Source organism: Aptenodytes forsteri, unplaced genomic scaffold (genome assembly GCF_000699145.1).
Source record: "Aptenodytes forsteri isolate BGI_AS27 unplaced genomic scaffold, ASM69914v1 Scaffold373, whole genome shotgun sequence".
NCBI classification, from domain to species: Eukaryota; Metazoa; Chordata; class Aves; order Sphenisciformes; family Spheniscidae; genus Aptenodytes; species Aptenodytes forsteri.
This window is the reverse complement of record NW_008795579.1, coordinates 214649-232550: the sequence shown is the minus strand read 5'-3', so window position 1 is coordinate 232550 and position 17902 is coordinate 214649. Positions and strand designations below refer to the sequence as shown.

The following is a 17902-nucleotide window of genomic DNA, read 5'->3' as shown; positions in this document are numbered from 1 at the left end:
GCCCAGGATCCTGTACGGAAAACCCTGTGCACTCCTCCCCCCTCCCCCGTGTACACCCAGGGCAACCCGATGGAGCAAGAGGCCCCGGTGGGATCTCCTGCTTTACACCACCCATCTGTGACACCCCTCCTCACCGCTCCCCAGGCCACGACTGGTGCTGCTGGGCTTTGAGGAGGTCAGGGCCATGGCACCTGGTGACCTGGGGCCCAGCTGGCACCAGTGCCTGGGCTCCCCTCCCACTGCCTCCCTGGCATGTCCCTTCCCAGCAACCAGCAGCCTGTTCAGTTTTTAAAAATTTTATTTATAACAATATCTGTTTTGTTTAGTTGTAAAGTAATCCAGCAAAAATTATTAAAACATTTCCCCCCAATAAAAGGATGGGTTCGCCCCCCGCCCTCCCCCCACATGCGTTTATTTATTTCTACTATAAAAGCTAGGTCATTTCCATGTTTTTGGGGTGGTGTTTTTTTTTTCCTGTTAAAAAATGTGCATGTTGGAGAGTGGGCGAGGTGCAGGCGACAAGCCGGAGTGAGGGGCTGCAGGGCTGGGCCCGCTGGGGATGAGGACCCTCCACACCACAACAGGGCTGGGGGCCTTTGTCCCTGTCTGCTGTAACAGTCAGGCAGAGCCGAGAATGGCAGGGAGGGAGGGAAGTGGTGGAGGAAAAGGTGGGGAGGGAGGGGAATGGGGGGCCGAGGAAGGTTTGCAGAGGCCACACTGCAGGAGAAGGGGGGACCCGGGGAGTAGCAGATTTGGGGGGAGGAAGGAAACAGGGCTCCCGGAGAGGGGGGCTGCAGGGCTTGGGGGGGACAGAGTTGAGAGCTGGAGAGCATGCAGCCCCCACTCTGCCTCCCTCCTGCCTGCGCCCCATGTAGCAGTAACCCCATGTCTCCTGTCAGCCCCGCCTGCAGCAGCCCCAGTGAATTCTTCCTGGCACACTGACAGCGGTGCCTTCCCTGCTCCGAAATGCTGGCTTGTCCCGTGGGTGGGAGGAGGGGGGGGGCCCAATGTAAAGAGATTTAAAATAAACCAAAGCCGGATCTGGCAATGAGAGGCGCTGAGGCCTGGTACCGGGGAATATACAGGTAATAATACTGCTCACATAGAAAAGTAATAATCCTTCATTTGTACATTTATACAGTGGCTCTTGCAGTGGCTCTTGGCTCCCCCGGCCCCCGCCCGCCTCCTGCAATGGGTGTCTGTGCCAGGCCTGGGCACTGCAGCCCAGCGGCCCTTCGCCCCCGTCCTGCCCCTATGCCAGGGGGTCTGCCAGGTCATCGTCCACACCCCGTGACAGCAGCTCCCGCTTCTCGTCCGTGCTAGCCAGTGAGTTGCGGCTGTTGTGGGCGCCCATGTACAGCGTGGCGTAGACGGGGTTGGTGAAGTTGGTGGGCTGTGGAGAGGGAGGAGCAGGTGGGAGGGGGCATGGACACCTTGCTCCCCAGCAAAGCAGTCCCCAGAGGCATCCCTTGCCCCGGGGTGCCTTGGCAAGAGCCCACACCAGCCACGACCTCCTCCTGGTACAGCACCACTGACCCTGCAGCTGCTGCCATCCCTCCCCACAGCATCCACCCCCAAAGCCTTTGCAGCCCCTTTGAGCCCCCCAGCCTCCTCTGCATAGAGAGCAGCCCCAGGGACCCCCAACACTGCTGCAGCAATGTGCCCCTCACCTCAGCATGCACCCCCTTTGCATCCCCTGCTTCGGGCTGGACCCCATGCAGCCGACGGCCCCTTTGTGCCACAGTGGCCGTGCTCCTCACCTTGTCAGGGTCCAGGGCAAAGTCCGCGTCCAGCAGCTCCCCCACATCATCGTCAGGCTCCCCCTCATACATTTTGTAGGTGGGGTTCCCGATCTCCACGTTCATGGCACCGTTTGTCATCCGCTGGTGCTGGAAGCCCTTGGCGCTGGGGAGGGTGTGAGACAAGGGGTCAGTGCCTGCAACACCGAGTGCAGCGAACAGGGCCCCCACCCCACCAGCGGACCTCTTTGTTTGTCCTGCACAATCGAGGCTTTCAAGCCCTGCAAGGAGGGTTTCTGTCCTGGCTGGGTAATGCTCCCTCCTGGCCCCCAACAGCCTGGACTCACCCTTTAATCCTCCACTTGTACCAAACAAAAGCCACCACAGTGAGGAGGATGAGCAGCAGCAGGATGGGGATGACAATGGAGGCCGTTCCTGCGGGACGAGAGGTGCAGGTACAGTCAGAGCATGCGCGGGGGCTGGTGCCCGAACACCCTGAGCCCCAGGCAGCAGCTGGTCCAGCAGCCTGGGCTGGCCCTGCCTTGCGGGAAAGGACCTGCCCCCTCTCCACATGAGAATGGGGTTCAGGAGTTGCATGGGGGCACTGGGAAACCCTGGCTTCACAGGCAAAGATGCGCCCCTGACACCCCTGGTTTGGTGTCAGGCCTTGCAGTGTCCCCTGGGGCAGGACTGCCCCATACGTACGGTTGCTCTGCTGCTCGCTGACGATGAAGTCCTCACAGCGCGTCCCCGTCATCCCCGCTGGGCACCTGAGAGCGCAGGGAGAGCACCGGGGTTAGCAGGGGCAGGACAGCATGCAGGGAGGGGGAGGGAGAGGTGGGGCACAGACCTGGGGGTCGGGGAGGCACACAGATTGGGGTCTGTCAGTCATGTGCTCCCTCTGCTTGGGGGGGCAAGTAGCCCACCCATATCCCCCCACTGCCCCCCCCAGCCCCCAGCTCTGCTTACAGGCACTCGGGCAGCTGTGTCTTGTCGCTGATGGAGCAGGTACCACCGTGCAGGCAGTAATTGTCGCAGGTCAGGCAGCTGGGTGCTATTTTGCCATCTGGGCAGCTGTGTGGCAGAGAGGATCAGGCACATGTGTACCCCTGGCCTGCCCCGTGTCCTCCCACCCAGCACCTGGGACTCTGCTCGCTGGAGGCTGTTAGCTCATCCCTCCAGCACGGCTCACAGCTGTGCTACACAGACGGCTTCTGGGACATCAGGATGGGCTTGGGGGACAGACACCTCCATTGCCTCCTCCTGGGGCCCCAAGATCTCCCAGATTTCTTAGGTGCCCTGAATTACTAACCCAGCATCTCTCAGCTGTGGCTGATCCCCAACAATCCAGCCACAGGGACACAGGTTTTTTTCTTGGGTCCTTGTGCCCACCATCCCCTCTTCCTCCCTCGAGTTCGATGTCCCCGGCACCTACATGCAGGAGACTTCTCCGCTCTGCTTGTTGATGCTGCACTTGCCCTCCTGGCACCGGGAACACTTGTTGTCCTGGCACTGGGTGCCCTCGAACTGTGGAGGGCAGCGGCACTGCTTGGCGCCGCTGGCTGTCATCTGGCAGACACCCTCGTTCTCACAGTAGTTGAAGCACTGCCCTGCAAGAGACGGTGGGGTCAGGGTGGGCAGTCCCAGGCCGGCCGCTCGGACCGCCAGCCCCTCTGGAGGGCTGCTTGCGGCCCCGGTCCCTCATGGAGCATCATACCACTGTGGGTCCCCAGAGAGCATCCCCCAAAAGACGGGGACGTGGGAGTCCACCCTCTCAGGCACTGTCCCCAGAGGTCCCCAAAGAGCATCCCCCAGAAGAGGGGGACCCAGCAGTCCGATCTCCCAGGCACTGTCCCCAGCAACGCTCGCCACGGGCAGGCAGCACTCACGGTACTGGCAGCGGTCCCCGATGAAGGTAGGCAGGCAGCGGCAGTTGGGCTGGTTGCCCTGGTTGACGGTGCAGCTGCCGTTGTTCAGGCAGTAGTCACTGCACACTTGCTGGTTGCACCGGGGCCCCGTGAAGCCAGTGGGGCAGCGACACGTCGGCATGCCTGAGAACAAGAGCCATTAGCATGCTCCCCATCTGTCCATCTGCCCAGGACCAGCCCCAACCCCCAGGCTCGCCCCCAGCAGCCTCACCCGATGGGGAGGCGGCGCACGTGCCCCCGTTCTGGCAGTAGTCCCAGCACTGATCGATCTGGCACTTCTCCCCATTGTAGCGCGGCTGGCAGCGGCACTTGGCCTGCTTGCGGGCATTGAGGAAGCAGCTGCCGCCGTTCAAGCAGACCAGGTCACAGGTATCGGTGGTAGGCACTGGGAGGGAGGGATGGAGGTGAGTGGGACTGCGCCGGGCAGAACCCCCCTCCTCCTCCAGACCACCTACCAACGGGGGAGACAGTGGGCGAGGGAATGACCACGCATGTGCCGTTGTCCAGGCGCTTGCCGTTGGGGCAGGTGCAGACAGGGCCGCTGGGGCTGAGCAGGCAGAGCCACTCGCACTTCTTGCGGTCACAAGGGTTGGTCACTGCCGAGAGGGGAGGGGATGACGTGGGGTGAGGACGGCGGGGTGACCCACAGCCCTCCTGGCAAATGACTACTCCCCAACAGCTTTAGGACATCCCCCACGGCCCTACAGCTGCCCAAGCCCTGTGCCCGTCCCCCGATGCCCTGGGGTCACCAGCTGACAGCTTGCCATTGCAGCTGGCCTCCTCCCAATCTACCCCCCTCCCCACTAACCCCTCCTGCTCTGCCCATCCAGATGTCCCCCACTTTGGGCAGTGAAGCTGGGTGGCTGTGTCCCCTCTTGCCCCAAGCTCTGCCCCTTGCCCTCTGGCACCCTGCATCAGAGATCAGGCCCCGGGCACCTCCCTCCCACCCCGGGAGCAGGGCAGGGGTCCCAGGCCCAGCACGCACCCTCTGGTTGCTTGTACTGGTGGTAGAGCACAACGTCGGTGGCATGGTTGAGGGCAGATGTCAGGTTGGTGACAGCCTTGTGCCCAAACTTGTGGATCTTGAAGATGCGGTTGTTGATGTAGGTGACACCGTAGATGTAGTCCTCAAAGATGTCAATGCTGAAAGGATGGCTCAGCCCTGGGGAAACGAAGAGGGGACATGTGCAGGCAGAGGCAGCACAGCTGGCAGCTCACTGCCTTGAGCAGGGCTGATTAGGGATTTTGGATGGATTTGAGGCCAGGGTCTCCCACCCTGTATGAGGGGGACAGTGTTGGGGGGACAGCATTGCCAGCAGGCTCTGGTCCTGCTGTGGAGCATTTAACAAGGAAAACCCGCCCTTGCTGCCATCTGCTGAGCATCCCTGGCTCAGCGCTGGGGTCTGTCCTGCAGCACGACCCAGGCCAGGGGCCCCGGGGAGCTGGGCTATGCCGGGACCCCATCCTGGGGACATTGCCCCTGGGCAGGTCCCTCTCCTCCCTGCCAGCTCTGGCGGGTCTCGGGTGCTGCTCACCCTTCTTGTTGTCAATGGCTACGACGGGGTCAGTGCCGTTGAGCCGGATGCTGCCGATGACGGAGAGCTTGGCGTCGGCCCAGTACAGCCGCTCGTTGTGGTAGTCCACAGCCAGGCCTGAGGGGGCACACATAACCCCAGTGAGGTATGGGCCCCCAAGCCCACTCCGAGCCCCTCCTGACCATGTGGCCAGCAGAGCAGCCCCCCTGCCGCCCCTACACACTCCTGCCACGGGGCTCAGAGCTCCCAGGCCGAACGTCCCCAACACGAGCTGGTTGTACACCCCTCCTGTCAAAGCTTTTGCCACCCCTCGTGCCCCTCCTGGCACCCGTCTTTGTTCACCTGTTGGCCACTGGATGTTGTCCTGCACCAGGGTCTCACGCAGTGTCCCATCCATAGCGGCCGTCTCGATCTTGGGGTGATTGCCCCAGTCTGACCAGTACATAGTCCTGCAAAGGACACGGGCAGGTCATTCCCGGCAGGGGAGCAAGGAGGGGAAGACCAGGACAGTCCGACGCCCCATGGGCGGAGAAACCCTCCTGCGTTCTCCCCACAGCATCCTAGAATCACTAACGTGACCCCAACGGGCCAGCTGACTCCAAGGCACAGCAACTCGAGCTGACATGAAGAGTGATGCTGGGGCACAGGGAGCTTCCACCACAGATGGGTTTGTTGGTGAGAGGAGCCGGGGTGAGGGCTGGGCAGAGGGAAGGGAGAAAGGGCTCTCACCCCCTAAGCGGGTCGACTACGATGGCGTGGGGCTCATCAATCATGCCCGAGATCAGTGTCTTGCGATTCTCGCCTTTCATCTGCGCCACCTCAATGACATCCCGCCCCGAGTCTGTCCAGTAGATGTTCCCAGCAACCCAGTCAATGGCAATTCCCCGTGGCATCTTCAGCCCCGAGATCTGGGAAGGGCAGAAAGGGGGGGAGAGGTGAGGGCAGAGGATGCTGGAAGCCCAGCCTTGGTGCCTCCTGCCATGCCCCTGACAGAGCTCACATTCAGGTGGGTGACGCCGCCATCGATCTGGCGCCGGTTGCGGTTGGAGGCGGTGGAGGCAGCAGAAGAGGCAGGCAGCTCCCGGTACGAGATCCTGCCCGTGTGCCAGTTGGTCCAGTAGATCTTGTTGCCCTTGACATAGATGTCCATGGCGTCAATGCGCACGTTCTCGTCGCCCTGGAAGGCTGGCTCATAGGCCGAGTTGGGGTTGAAGGGGTACATGCTCCGGATCTTGTTGTCGTCCGCGATGTAGAGGATTTGGTGCTCGGAGCCTGCAGAGGAGGAGCCGTTGGTGCAGGCTGGGCTGGGAGCAGGGGGTCAGCCCAGCTCCACGGTGGTGCAGGGGACAAGGTCACTGGGAGCTTGGCACCCCCTTGGGGCTTGCTCTGCCAGGGAAGGACAGACTGACGGCACTGGCAGAACCCGGCACCTGCCCTCAGCAGTGCCAGAAGGAAGGGTGGGCAGAGGTGCAGGGGGAGGAGGAGGAGCAGGGAGGGAAGAGCGGCTGGGTCTTGCAGGGCAGCATGGGCACACACAGGATCTGTGTACACCCCCATTCCCTCCTGACCTTCTGCCTTGCACATGTTGTCTGTCTTCATGAAGTTCTTGGCACAGCTGCAGATGTGGGAGCCCTTGGTGTTATTGCAGAGCTGGGAGCAGGTCCCAAAGCGCAGGCACTCGTTGACGTCTGGGCAGGAGACAGGAGTCAGGGGAGCAACCAGGAGGGTGCCCCCATGCACACGGCCAGGGCCGGCCCCTCTCTGGGGGCTGGTCTATGCTACCCAGGGCTCAGAAACCCCATCTCTCCCCATTCCCCATGTTTGTGCCCCAAGGACACCATTTCTGACACCCCAGCCACTCCACAGGTGTGAAGACACATCTTACTGGCAAAAACCAACCGTAAAGCCGACAGCCTGACCCTGAGCCCTCTCTGGCAGCGGCGGGAAGTACCTTGGCAGGAATTCTTGTCTGGCACTTTCTGGAAGCCTCTGCGGCACATGCAGTACGTGGTGGACTGTGACTGAACGCACTGGGCCTCGTCTCCACACATGGTGGTGTTGGTCATGCAGTCGTATGACTTGTGGTCTGGGGTGGGACGCGCCGTCAGCACCTGTGCCTTCATGGCTTCCCCAGTGTCCACCCTCAGCCCCCCCAACACCCCAGCTCCCCACCCACCGTGGGAGCAGGACTCCTCATCAGAGCCATCTCCACAGTCATCAAAGAAGTTGCAGCGGAGGTTGGCACTGATGCACTTCTTGTTCTCGCACAGGAACTCGTTCTTGTCCTGGCTGCAGCTCTTGGGCTTGGCTGTGGGCGACTCTGCGGGAGCACGGGCAGCGGCTGTGACACTCCACGTCCCTGGGCACCCAGCCCCACAGGAGCCACAGGGTGTGAATGGCGCAGGAAGGGACCAGGCAGGGACCCAGGATGCCCATGCCCACCTCCTGGTTTTGGGAAGGAGTGGGCAAAGCAAACCCCCAACACCTGGGCTAAACCCAGGGCTCTGCGAGGACCAGCCTGAGGGCAGCGGCAACCCACTGCCCCATCCACACCGAGCACAGAGCGGTGCCCAAGGGCAGCCTCACTCACCGCAGTCCTTCTCATCCGTGTTGTCTCCACAGTTGTCAATGCCATCGCACTGTCGACCGATCCACAGACATACCCGGTCGTTCTTGCAGCGGAACGGTCTGTTGGGGGGACACTGGAATTTCACTGCACCAGCAAACAGAAACAAACGGTGACGGTGAAAGGAGACGCCATAGCCAGGCTGTCACACTTGTCACAAGCCACTGCTCGGCCTCTGCCCGCTCTCCAGGGAGGCCTGTCACACGGGGGCGAGTGGGCTCCAGAGACTAAAGCAAAGAGACTGAAGCAAAGACAATTGCCCAGTTGCTGGCCCAGCTGCAGTAGGGTCAGCCTTCTTATCACCCAGCCCCCTGCCCTCTCAGCTCCCTCTCCCCACTGCCAGCCCCACACCTGGCTCAGCACCTCTGCAACTCCGCTCTCTCGACCGGAGTCACCTCCTGCCCACTTGGCCCCACCGGCCGCCCTCAAGGGGACCCATCTAGAGGGGACGTGTGGAGCTGCCAGAGGCACCCACAGCCCCCCCGGGTACCCGCAGTGGTGCCCAAGCTCTGGGACTGTCACCCCTCCCTGGCGTGCGGGTGCTCAGGGCAGGCGGCTGCCCCTGCAGGCAGATGTGTGCCAGGCAGGGCCTTGCCAGGAGCGGGGAGAGGCAACGCGGTGTCACTCACAGCACTCCTCGGGGTTTTCATCTGAGTTATCCCCGCAGTCATCCTCCCCATCACACTTCCAGGCCAGGGGCTTGCACAGCGTGTTGTTGCACTGGAACTCGTCCAGGGGGCATGTGCGAACTGCGACAGCATGGGGCAGGAGGAGACACATCAGCCAGTGCTGCCTGGCTGCCAAAACACCGGTCTGGGGCCGCAACTCCAATTTCTAGTATAGCTGGGGGCTCTCCAGGGCTTGGATATGTGTCTGTGCGTGCCCTGGGGCCAGGCAGAGTGGTGCTGACTCATGCACAGGGGAGCACTCCCACCCACAGCGGGGACACAGGAGACACGAGGGCATGGGGGAAAAATGACCAGCCCCGAGGGAGCCACACAGTACTGCCATTACCCCCAGTGCCGCAGTTCTCCTCGTCGGTGCCGTCCATGCAGTCTGCATCTGCATCGCAGCGCCAGCGCATGGGGATGCAGTGCCCGTTCTTGCACTGGAACTGGTCGAATTCGCAGCGTGGCGTGCAGTCTTTCTGCAGGGGAAATGCAAGGGACAATGGTTAGCAGAGACAGCCCTGGCTGTGGCAGCCTCCCATCCTGCGACTGCAGCCAGGACCAGGCTCTCAGCCCCGCTTGGTGGTGGGCGACCACCGGCAGAGGCATACTGGGTCGGATATGTCCCCACTCCCACACATGGACAGGGCGAAGGTGCTGGCAGGGAGCCCCTGCCCTCTGTACCGTACCTCGTCAGAGCCATCTGCACAGTCGTGGTCCCCATCACACTTCCACCTGCCAGCGATGCAGCGACCGTTGGCACATGAGAACTCACTCTCTGAGCAGGGCCGAGGTGCTGGCAACAGAGAACACAGGGCGTCCCCCTGAGTACGGGCTGCAGGCAGGGCTGCGAGGGCAGAAGGTCTCCCTGGCCAACAGCTTGGGGGGGCACAGGCTGACACAGACACACATCCAGTGGCACTGGGGACAGGGTGGGGTGCAAGCAGAGCCAGGGAAACTGCCAGAGAGGGGCACGGCTGATACCACCTCCCAGTCCCCTTCCCATCCCACTCCAGGGTTCCCCAGCTCCCTGCAGGGAAATGGGGTTTTCAGGGGGTACTATGGTCATACAGACTTGCTTCTGGCAGCTTCCTGGCTGCATGTGTCCCCCAAGGCATTCTCCACTGAAGGCAGCACTATAGCCCCACAGCTCCCTGCTGCCCATGTCTGCTGCCCCACCAGCAGCTGTAGGCAGGAGGAAAGGCAGTGGTGCCCTGGCCAGGTCTGGCAGAGCCAGCACACTTGTCCCACCTTGCAGGGCATGGGGACAGACTCCCCCTCGCAGCTCAATGCACCTGCTGGGCTGGCACTGGCAGAGTTGGTGCCAAATCCATCTGCAGGAGGACAGCACGTGGCGCAGTCTCCTGCGTGGGACAGCTCTCGGAACCCTTCCCCTCCCCATTGCCCCAGGGAGGCCCCAGGTGTAGGACGTGTCGGGGCAGGCAGCCCCCTCTGGCCGCAGTGCAGAAGCCAACAGGACTGTAGGGGAAGGGGGCAGGGGGTGTCCAGCTGGAGCAGGAAGGGTCAGGTGGGACAGATTTTGGAGCCAAGTATGAGCCATGCACGGGCCCCGGCAGTGGAGGCAGCAGGGTCGGACCCTCCCTGACTGTGGCTCCAGTGGAGGGAGATGCTGGTGCTGATGCTCAGTAAATCCGCCTGAGTTGTCCAGTCCTGACCCCTCTGCCCTCACCTGGAAGTTATTGTCTTCATTTATTTTAGAGAGACTGTACATGGAATTAAAAGATTTTGGTAGGAACCTACCTCTGAGCGCCCCATAACGACAGTGTGAAAATGGAGAAAAACGTAAGATGAAGTGAAATGGCACAAACTCAAAAACACGGCGTGAAATCAACAGAAAAGAAAAAAAAGTTGCACCCTAGAGAGCTGCAGGATGACAGAGGGACCCGGGGCAGATGCTGCATGGTGGGAAGAGGGTCTGGCTTGGCCCGGGCCCCTGCAGCTGGCAGCAGACCCCGATGCCATCCCATGGGCAGCTTGGGCCCCTCCGGAGGGACAGGACAGGGCTCCTGCCTGCAGCAGAGCCCCAAGAACTGTCTCGTCCACGCAGACGGTCACGGTCCTCTGCTGCTCAGCAGGGCGGGTGCTGGCACAGCTTCACTAACAAGCAGTAACTCATTAAGGGGCAACAACCTGATCATCTGCCATGGCTTCTGGGGACCGGCTGCCTTCCCACATGCTGGTCCAGGTCCAGGTTTGTGACCCAGGTTCAGCTGGTTCCACAGCTCCCGTCCCAAAGGCTCAGTGTGTCCCCACTGCCTTCCCAGGCCAAACTGTTTCAAAGGGTGCTGCCTGCCAGGATGGGGCCAAAGTGCGGGATGATGGTCTAAAGCAAAGCTGCTCCACCATGAGTGGGACGAGGCGCTTGCGAGCCACGCAGGGCCCATGCGCTGCCTGCCGGGGAGGGCATTGGGGTCACTTCCTCCCTTTTACCTGTCCCACTTAGGGCCTCTTCTCAGAACAGCCAGCAGCCAAGCCCTGGCTGCGGGACCAGGCTAGCCAGACCCCTGGAGTCAGGTGCGTTCTGTCCAGGGGGAGAAGGCTGCTCCCTGGGCTCCCTGGCCATCAGCCCTAGCCAGCCTGATGCTCCCCCCCATAGCTGGGGACACCGGCAGGCAGAGGGGCTGGGGGGACCTGAACCGCTCCCCTCTCCACTACACAGCCGACTCCCAGGATAGCAAAGGCTCAAAGGCGACACGTACTGCAGCTCTCCTCGTCAGAGTTGTCCCCGCAGTCATTGTCGTAGTCGCACTGCCAGCGACCGGGCACACAGCGGTTGTTCTTGCAGCGGAACTGGTAGGGCTCACAGGTGCGTTCGTCTGGGAGGGACGAGACAGGGACAGGTATCACCATTGCCCCCGCACAAGAGGAGGGATGGGCACGCCAGCTAGCAGGGTGGGCAGTGCTGCTCTCTGCCAGCCTCCTTCCGACCCAGCCTTGCCCACGCGGTTTGGAAAAGGAGCAGCTAAAACCTCCCCCAGCCCCAGGCACACTGGGGAGGTGGAGGGGACAGACAGCACCAGGGCAGCCTGACCCTCGGGGAAGGTGGGGCACAAGATGCCCTCTGGGCTCGTTTCCCCAGTCCCAGTCCCTGCTCACCGCATTCCTCCTTGGGCTCATCGGACCCGTCCCCGCAGTCGTCCTCCCCGTCGCACTTCCAGCGCGCTGGGATGCACCTGCCCGAATCCTTGCACCGGAACTCGTCCACACCACATGTCATTTGTGCTGGTGGGGAGAAACAAGATGACACGGATATGGGGAGGGGAGGTGGGGTTAGCATTGGCTAGGCACATTTCTTTCTCCACAGGGCTGATGAACACCTTGTACTGGTGTACTTGGCCTGGAGCTGACTGCAGCACCCCTGCTTGGAACAGGGTGGGCAAGATCCCCCCCTTTCAAGCAGTTCTCCAGGGAGAAGTCAGAGAGAGGAGTATCTCAGCAGGACAGATCCAGGCAGAGCCACCACCACCATCACCCACTGCCTGCAGCGCCTGCAGGGACCCGCCATCCCGCAGGCAAAGACACACAGACGTGACCGGCTGCGGGGGAGCTCCCGGTTTCAGTGTGGCCAGACCCACCCCTCCCTCCCCACACAGGCTTCTTACTGCAGTTGGCAGGTTCATCTGAGCCATCCACACAGTCGTTGTCCCGGTCGCACACCCAGACGCGGGGGATGCAGCGCTTGGTGATCGCACACTGAAACTGGTTGGGGGCACAAGTCACCTCCGCTGCAGGAGGGAGAAGCAGAGTCAGGAGAGGCAGCGGGGCAGGCAGAGGTCTGCCAGCCACCACTCCACAAAACCGCCCCACAGAGCAGAGAGGCATGCAGATACTCTGGGCATCACAAGAAGTGTCCGGCCATGCTTGGTGACCACATGCACGAGAGGGGAGGGAAGCAGAGCCCTGTGGTGGGCCCAGAAGACTCGACCAGCTGCAGGGAGACAGGGCAGAAGCCACAAGATCCCTCAGCTGTGCAATAGGCTCAGTGCAAATCCACGGCAAATATTGAACTTGCCACTCTGAGGGATTTAAGGATTTTGTTTCCACTAGGAAACAGAAGTGTCTATAGGGGCAGCAGGGTGATGGTGGACAGAGGCTCTACGCAGAGCAGAGGTAAGGAGAAAGCCCCGTGCCCAGGGGAGGACCACCCAGAGAGAAGCCAATACCCAAAGACATGGATCTGATGCAGCCCTGAACTCCTCACCCCTAATTATGCACGCTCCCCATCCCTAACACGCTTAACAGCTCCACTTACGGCAGTCCTTCTCATCCTCGCCGTCACCGCAGTTGTCCTGACCATTGCAGCGGAAAATGCCAGGGATGCAGCGGTTGGTGTTGGTGCATTTGAACTGACTGGGCAGACAGACGTGGATATCTAGGAAAGGAGGCAGCACAGTCAAGAGCTGACACGCTGCATCTCTGCTCTACTGGGATGCTGCAGTCCTGCTAGGGTTTGAGGGTCATGAGGGGAGGTGGAGAACCTACCACAGTTGGCTTCATCCGAGTTGTCCTGGCAGTCGTTGTCTCCATCACAGATGAAGGCTGGGTTGGTGCAAATCCCAGTGGAGCACTGGAACTGCCCTGGCCTGCATTTGAATTCAGCTGTGGGGTGAGTAAGACAGGGTGAAACGTTTGCTCTGGGGAATGTTTTCAGGGCAAACCTTAACCTCCCTCTTTCCCCTCTGGGGTCCTCAGCAGGGACTGAGCAACCAGCACCCAACCCTGGGCTCTGGCGCAGTGAAGGGGCAGCTCTGCTCCAAGAGCAGCAGTTGGCTGATGTCCTCCATGGGACAATACCCCACGCAGGGACAGCATGTTATCCCACTGCTCTCTAAGCCCCATTAATGGGGTAACCCTCCTCTCTGCCAGAGCTGAGCAGGGAGCAGCAGTGCTGTCCTGAAGCCCGAGCAGCAGCAGGGCTTTGGGGGACCAGCTGCACAAGCAGCGTCAGGCTGCTCCGGACAGCACACAGATGCTGTAGGGCTGGCAAGAGCCGGGCAGCATGGCCGGGGTGCTGGGACACCGTGGGCTGTGGTCAGCCCCACTTGGCACTCACGGCAGTCCTCCGGCTCGTCCGAACGGTCCCCGCAGTCATCCTCGGTGTCGCATTTCCACCAGAAAGGGATGCACTTGTCATTCTTGCAGACAAACTGCAATGGAGAGACAAGCTTGAGAGGGTGGCTCGGAATGGGGAGGGAGGACCCCAGAAGGCTTTGTCCCCAGGGAACTCTGCCAAGGGCACTGATCTCCACATTGTCCCTTCCCAGGCACCCCTAGGACACTCTGTGTCCTGACCTAGAGCAAAGCCTTAACCTTGAGCCTATGCCACACAGCCTCTGGGGTTTGCAGGAGGGAGGGGGGCAGGCAGAAGGTCATTCCAGAGCTGGAGGGTCTCTGGGTCCCCTGGGCACCCCCAGACAACTGCAGTCTGTATGTGCTGGGAAGTGCCACAGGAGGGAGGTGTTGCCTGTGCCTGGAGAAGGCGTGCGCATGCCAGCACCCAGATGCACAGCATGGTCACCGGCACAAGCAGAGGAGCTGGGATCTGGTGAAACCACGGCAGGAGGGACATGCACATGAGTACAGGCACATGCTCGCTGCAGGGAGGATGTCCACGCAGGCAGGTGCAGACAGGGGCAGGCAAGCTGTTACCTGGCTGGCCGTGCAGTTGGAGACGCAGGTTTTGCCATCGCTGCCCAAGTAGAAGTTGGTGGGACAAGCGCACTTGTGCCCCCCGCCCGGTGAGAGGAGACAGAGGTTGCTGCAGCCGGCGTTGTTGGTCTTGCAGGGATGGTTGGGAACTGGGGAGAGCAGGGAGACAACCGCGAGTTGGACCAAGGTGGGGGACCCTCAGGGTGGCACGTGAACTCCCAGCTGCAAGACCCTTCTCACCGCACCCCCTGCTCCTGCACCCCCTGCCCAACCTGGTGTCCCTTTGCACGTCGTGCCCAGCCCCAGCCTCCTGCCCAGGGTTGCTCCACAGCGCCAGGGCCACCCCAGCCCCTTGGCCCCAGCCCTGCGGCTCACCGTCAGGCTGGCGGTAGGGGTGGTAGATGTGGATGTCCATGGGGCGGTGCAGTGTGCTGATCAGCAGGGTCTTGTTGGCTCCTGTAGTCTTGTGGGCCCGGTTGATGGACTTGGTCTCCCAGTCGGTCCAGTAAATGAAATCCTCGAAGAGGGTGAGCGCAAAGATGTGCGGGATGTCCTGGCTCAGCACTGCAAGGGGGAGCAGGCGGCTCAGCAAGGGGCTGCCCTGCGCCACCACTCCCACAGCACAGCCCTTCTCCAGGGACAGCTCAGCCAGGGAACAAACCTCTTCCCCTGGTCAGAGGCACAGAGGAGCTGCCAGAGCTGGGGACCATACCCAGCAGCCCTGGCTCCTGCTCCCACGACTGATCCAAAGGCCTGGCGGCGCCCCGGAAGCCCCAGCGCTCTCACCTGTGTGCCGATTGGAGCCATCCAGGCTGGCGAACTCAATGTAGTCCTCCCGCGCATCGGCCCAATAGATCCGGCTGTTGATGTAGTCAAGGGTGAGGCCATTGGGCCAAGTTATCTTGGTGTCAACGATGACGCTGCGGTTGGTGCCATCCATGCCGATCTTCCCAATCAGGGAGTGGTCCCCCCAGTCTGTCCAGTATAGGTAACTGGGGATGAAACAGAAAATCAGAGGGAGGCTGAGTCCAGCCCAAGCCACAGCAGTGGCCACACTCTGCCTGTTGCGTGGCTAAACCGAGGTGCCTGGGCACATGGGTGCAGGGCAGGGAGAAGCAGCCAGGCATCCCAGAGGCGAGGAGGCAAGGCCCCGTCCCATCTCTCAGCCTCCAGGACTACGGCAAGACAGCAGGGGGGCCACCAGCCCTCTCCCTGCGTAGAGGGGAAGGTCCAGGTCCCCCAGGCTCTCACCCATTCTGCACATCTACCACCAGCGCCCGGGGTTCACGCAGGCCTGAGTTCACCAGCACAGTGCGGTAGGCGCCATTGAGCTTCGACACTTCAATGGTGTCCCGACCTTTGTCACACCAGTACAGGTTGCCTCCCACCCAGTCCACAGCCAGCCCGTCAGGGTTGCTGAGGCCAGTGCGGTGAAGAACCTGTTGGGAGAAAACAGAGATGTTGGGGCTGGACAGGGAGAATCAGATCCTGCCCTGGTCCCTCAGGGGTGACAACATCCTTGTTGTCACCCTTGATCCCTCTTCCCTGGCGCATTGCCCCTGCAGATGGTCCTGCCCAGCTCCCTTTCCTCACTCCTCTCTTCCCCTAACCCTCCTTGCCTACTGTTTTGGGGCAGTGTGGAGCCCACCTCTGATCGGGATGGTGCTACAAAACATCCCCATAGCAACCTGGGCTTCTGCCCTGAGCCCAGTGATGACCCCACAGCAGAGCTTGTGCCTTTTTCCCCGGTGGCCCTGGTGCCAGTCTAGGCCCCTCTAGGCAGCCTCTCTGTGCAGGAGTTGGGTGAGGACCAGCTGCCTGGACCGGAGGTGCCTGAGGGACTGCCTCAGTCCCCCACCTGAACGTTGCTCCCGTTGATGTGCATGCGGCGGATCATGCTGCCCTGCGTGGTGACATCTGTCCAGTAGATCATCTGCTCCCGATAGTCGAAATCTAGAGCCACTGCGTTGTTCAGCCCCTGAGAGGAAGGGAGAAGCATTGAAACAGCCTCACCTGTTACCACAGGGTCACAGGGGCTTTACAAAGACCAGCGAGCCCCCAGCCTCAACTCCCAGTCCCTGCAGCAGAAAAGTTAAAAGCACCTACAGACAACTGTTGTGGAACCCCTACCTTATAAAGGTCTGCTACCAAAGAGTTACTGTTTACACGGGACCTCCTGTAGACTCATGGTGAGAGCTGTTGTTTATACAGGATCTACCATCTGCCTGGGAAGCCAAGAGCCCAAACTCCCAGGCTGGCAGGTCTCCTGCCTTGCAGGGCTCCTCTCCAAGCCCGAATCCCCGGCCACACGGGGCTGGTGCCCCTTACTGCTCCCAGCTCCCCCCGCACCTGCTTGAGCAGCGTGTAGTTGGAGCCATCCAGGTTGAGCTTCCTCAGGTAGTATCGGTTGGCAAAGATGAGGAAGGGCTCTTCATCTGCACAGGAAAACCACGAGACATGTCAGGGAACTGCCACTGGGACGTGGGCAGATCCCCTGCGGACCTGCCGCCCTCCCTGCCCTGCTGCTTCCTGGCTCTTCTTCATGAGTCAGGTGCAGCTACTTCGCCTTGCAGAGTACTGCGACCAACTCCAACACCAGCAGCATCCCATGGTTGCCAGAAGAGCATCCCTGCCTCCAAAGCCTGCTCTTGGCTCTCACCTGTGACAGCTTTACAGCTGGTGGGGTTGTCAGGTTTGAGCTTGTAGCCCTCTATGCACAGGCACTTGTAGCTCCCCAGAGTGTTGATGCACTTCTGGCTGCAGGGGTAGGTGGTGGAGCACTCATCGATGTCAATGCATGTCTTCCCATCGTCCTTCAGCCGGAACCCGGGACGGCATCTACACTGCAGGAGGCAACCCAGAGCTGTTAGACATATCCAGGGCCCGCACGCTGGGACATGACAGGCATCACCATGGGACAAGCAGGCTCAGGCACAGACAGCTTGCAGATGCAAGAGCAGCACACACAAGCACGGGCCAAAAGTGCCCATGTGTGTATCCCCTGCCCAGCTGGCGAAGGACAGAAGCACCCTCATGCTAAGAGTGTCTATGGAGGAGGAAGGGAGCGGGAGAGCATCCCAGTCGACCCTGCCAGCTTGCGGGCCCCTACCTTGTATCCGATCTTGAGGTCCTCGCACTCCTGGGAACAGCCGCTCAGCTTCTTGTTAAGACACTCGTTGATGAAGCAGTTGAGCTCGTCTGAGCCGTCTGTGCAGTCATTGTTGTTGTCACAAAGCAGTGCCTCCGGGATGCACTTCCCGTTCTTGCAGAGGAAGAAGGAGTCGTTGCACTTGTTCTCTGCAGCAGGGCGGAGAGGAGGTGGCAGTGGTCAGGGCAAGGCAGCCGGGCGGCCCCACTCCCTAGCTGCAACCCCTGCAGGTACCTGGGCTGGTGCAGCGTGGGTTCTTGGGTGCCTCATCTGAGTGGTCGTGGCAGTCAAACTCGCCGTCACACTCCCACTGCCTGTTGCTGAGGCAGCGGCCGTTGGCGCAGCGGAACTCATGGGGGCCGCAGGTGGGGTACTCTGCAGGAGGGTGGCAGGCTCAGATGGTGTGGCCCACCTCCCCGAGCCAGCTGGGAGTGACAGGGGCACCGTGGCGGCTGGGTTGTGCGGAGCCATGGCACGGGTGCCCAAACCTCCCTGTAGCCTGCCTTGGGACAGGGCTGCATGACAGGGGCCAAGGAGGCGGCAAACGCATGTGGTTTTGGATCTCTCCAAAACTGCTCTGTGCCAGGG

At 61.3% G+C, this 17902-nt stretch overlaps 1 protein-coding gene across 1 annotated transcript in view; it reads right to left on the bottom strand.

The window, feature by feature from the left end:
- Nucleotides 1-325: 325 nt before the first annotated feature.
- Nucleotides 326-17902, bottom strand: part of LRP1 (LDL receptor related protein 1) — an 80308-nt gene continuing 62731 nt past the window's right edge. Inside the window, 36 exon segments of the mRNA XM_009282292.1 lie at nucleotides 326-1393; nucleotides 1761-1905; nucleotides 2087-2174; nucleotides 2445-2509; nucleotides 2709-2813; nucleotides 3175-3349; nucleotides 3629-3790; nucleotides 3879-4052; nucleotides 4123-4263; nucleotides 4653-4829; nucleotides 5203-5319; nucleotides 5545-5651; nucleotides 5932-6110; nucleotides 6203-6474; nucleotides 6771-6890; nucleotides 7154-7288; nucleotides 7379-7522; nucleotides 7793-7915; nucleotides 8458-8577; nucleotides 8843-8975; nucleotides 9186-9292; nucleotides 11217-11333; nucleotides 11614-11739; nucleotides 12120-12242; nucleotides 12770-12889; nucleotides 13000-13116; nucleotides 13571-13664; nucleotides 14167-14315; nucleotides 14542-14730; nucleotides 14953-15158; nucleotides 15418-15605; nucleotides 16025-16144; nucleotides 16516-16601; nucleotides 16826-17009; nucleotides 17276-17463; nucleotides 17549-17689. Coding sequence (XP_009280567.1) covers nucleotides 1253-1393; nucleotides 1761-1905; nucleotides 2087-2174; nucleotides 2445-2509; nucleotides 2709-2813; nucleotides 3175-3349; nucleotides 3629-3790; nucleotides 3879-4052; nucleotides 4123-4263; nucleotides 4653-4829; nucleotides 5203-5319; nucleotides 5545-5651; nucleotides 5932-6110; nucleotides 6203-6474; nucleotides 6771-6890; nucleotides 7154-7288; nucleotides 7379-7522; nucleotides 7793-7915; nucleotides 8458-8577; nucleotides 8843-8975; nucleotides 9186-9292; nucleotides 11217-11333; nucleotides 11614-11739; nucleotides 12120-12242; nucleotides 12770-12889; nucleotides 13000-13116; nucleotides 13571-13664; nucleotides 14167-14315; nucleotides 14542-14730; nucleotides 14953-15158; nucleotides 15418-15605; nucleotides 16025-16144; nucleotides 16516-16601; nucleotides 16826-17009; nucleotides 17276-17463; nucleotides 17549-17689 — 5078 coding nt within the window. The 3' untranslated portion in view covers nucleotides 326-1252.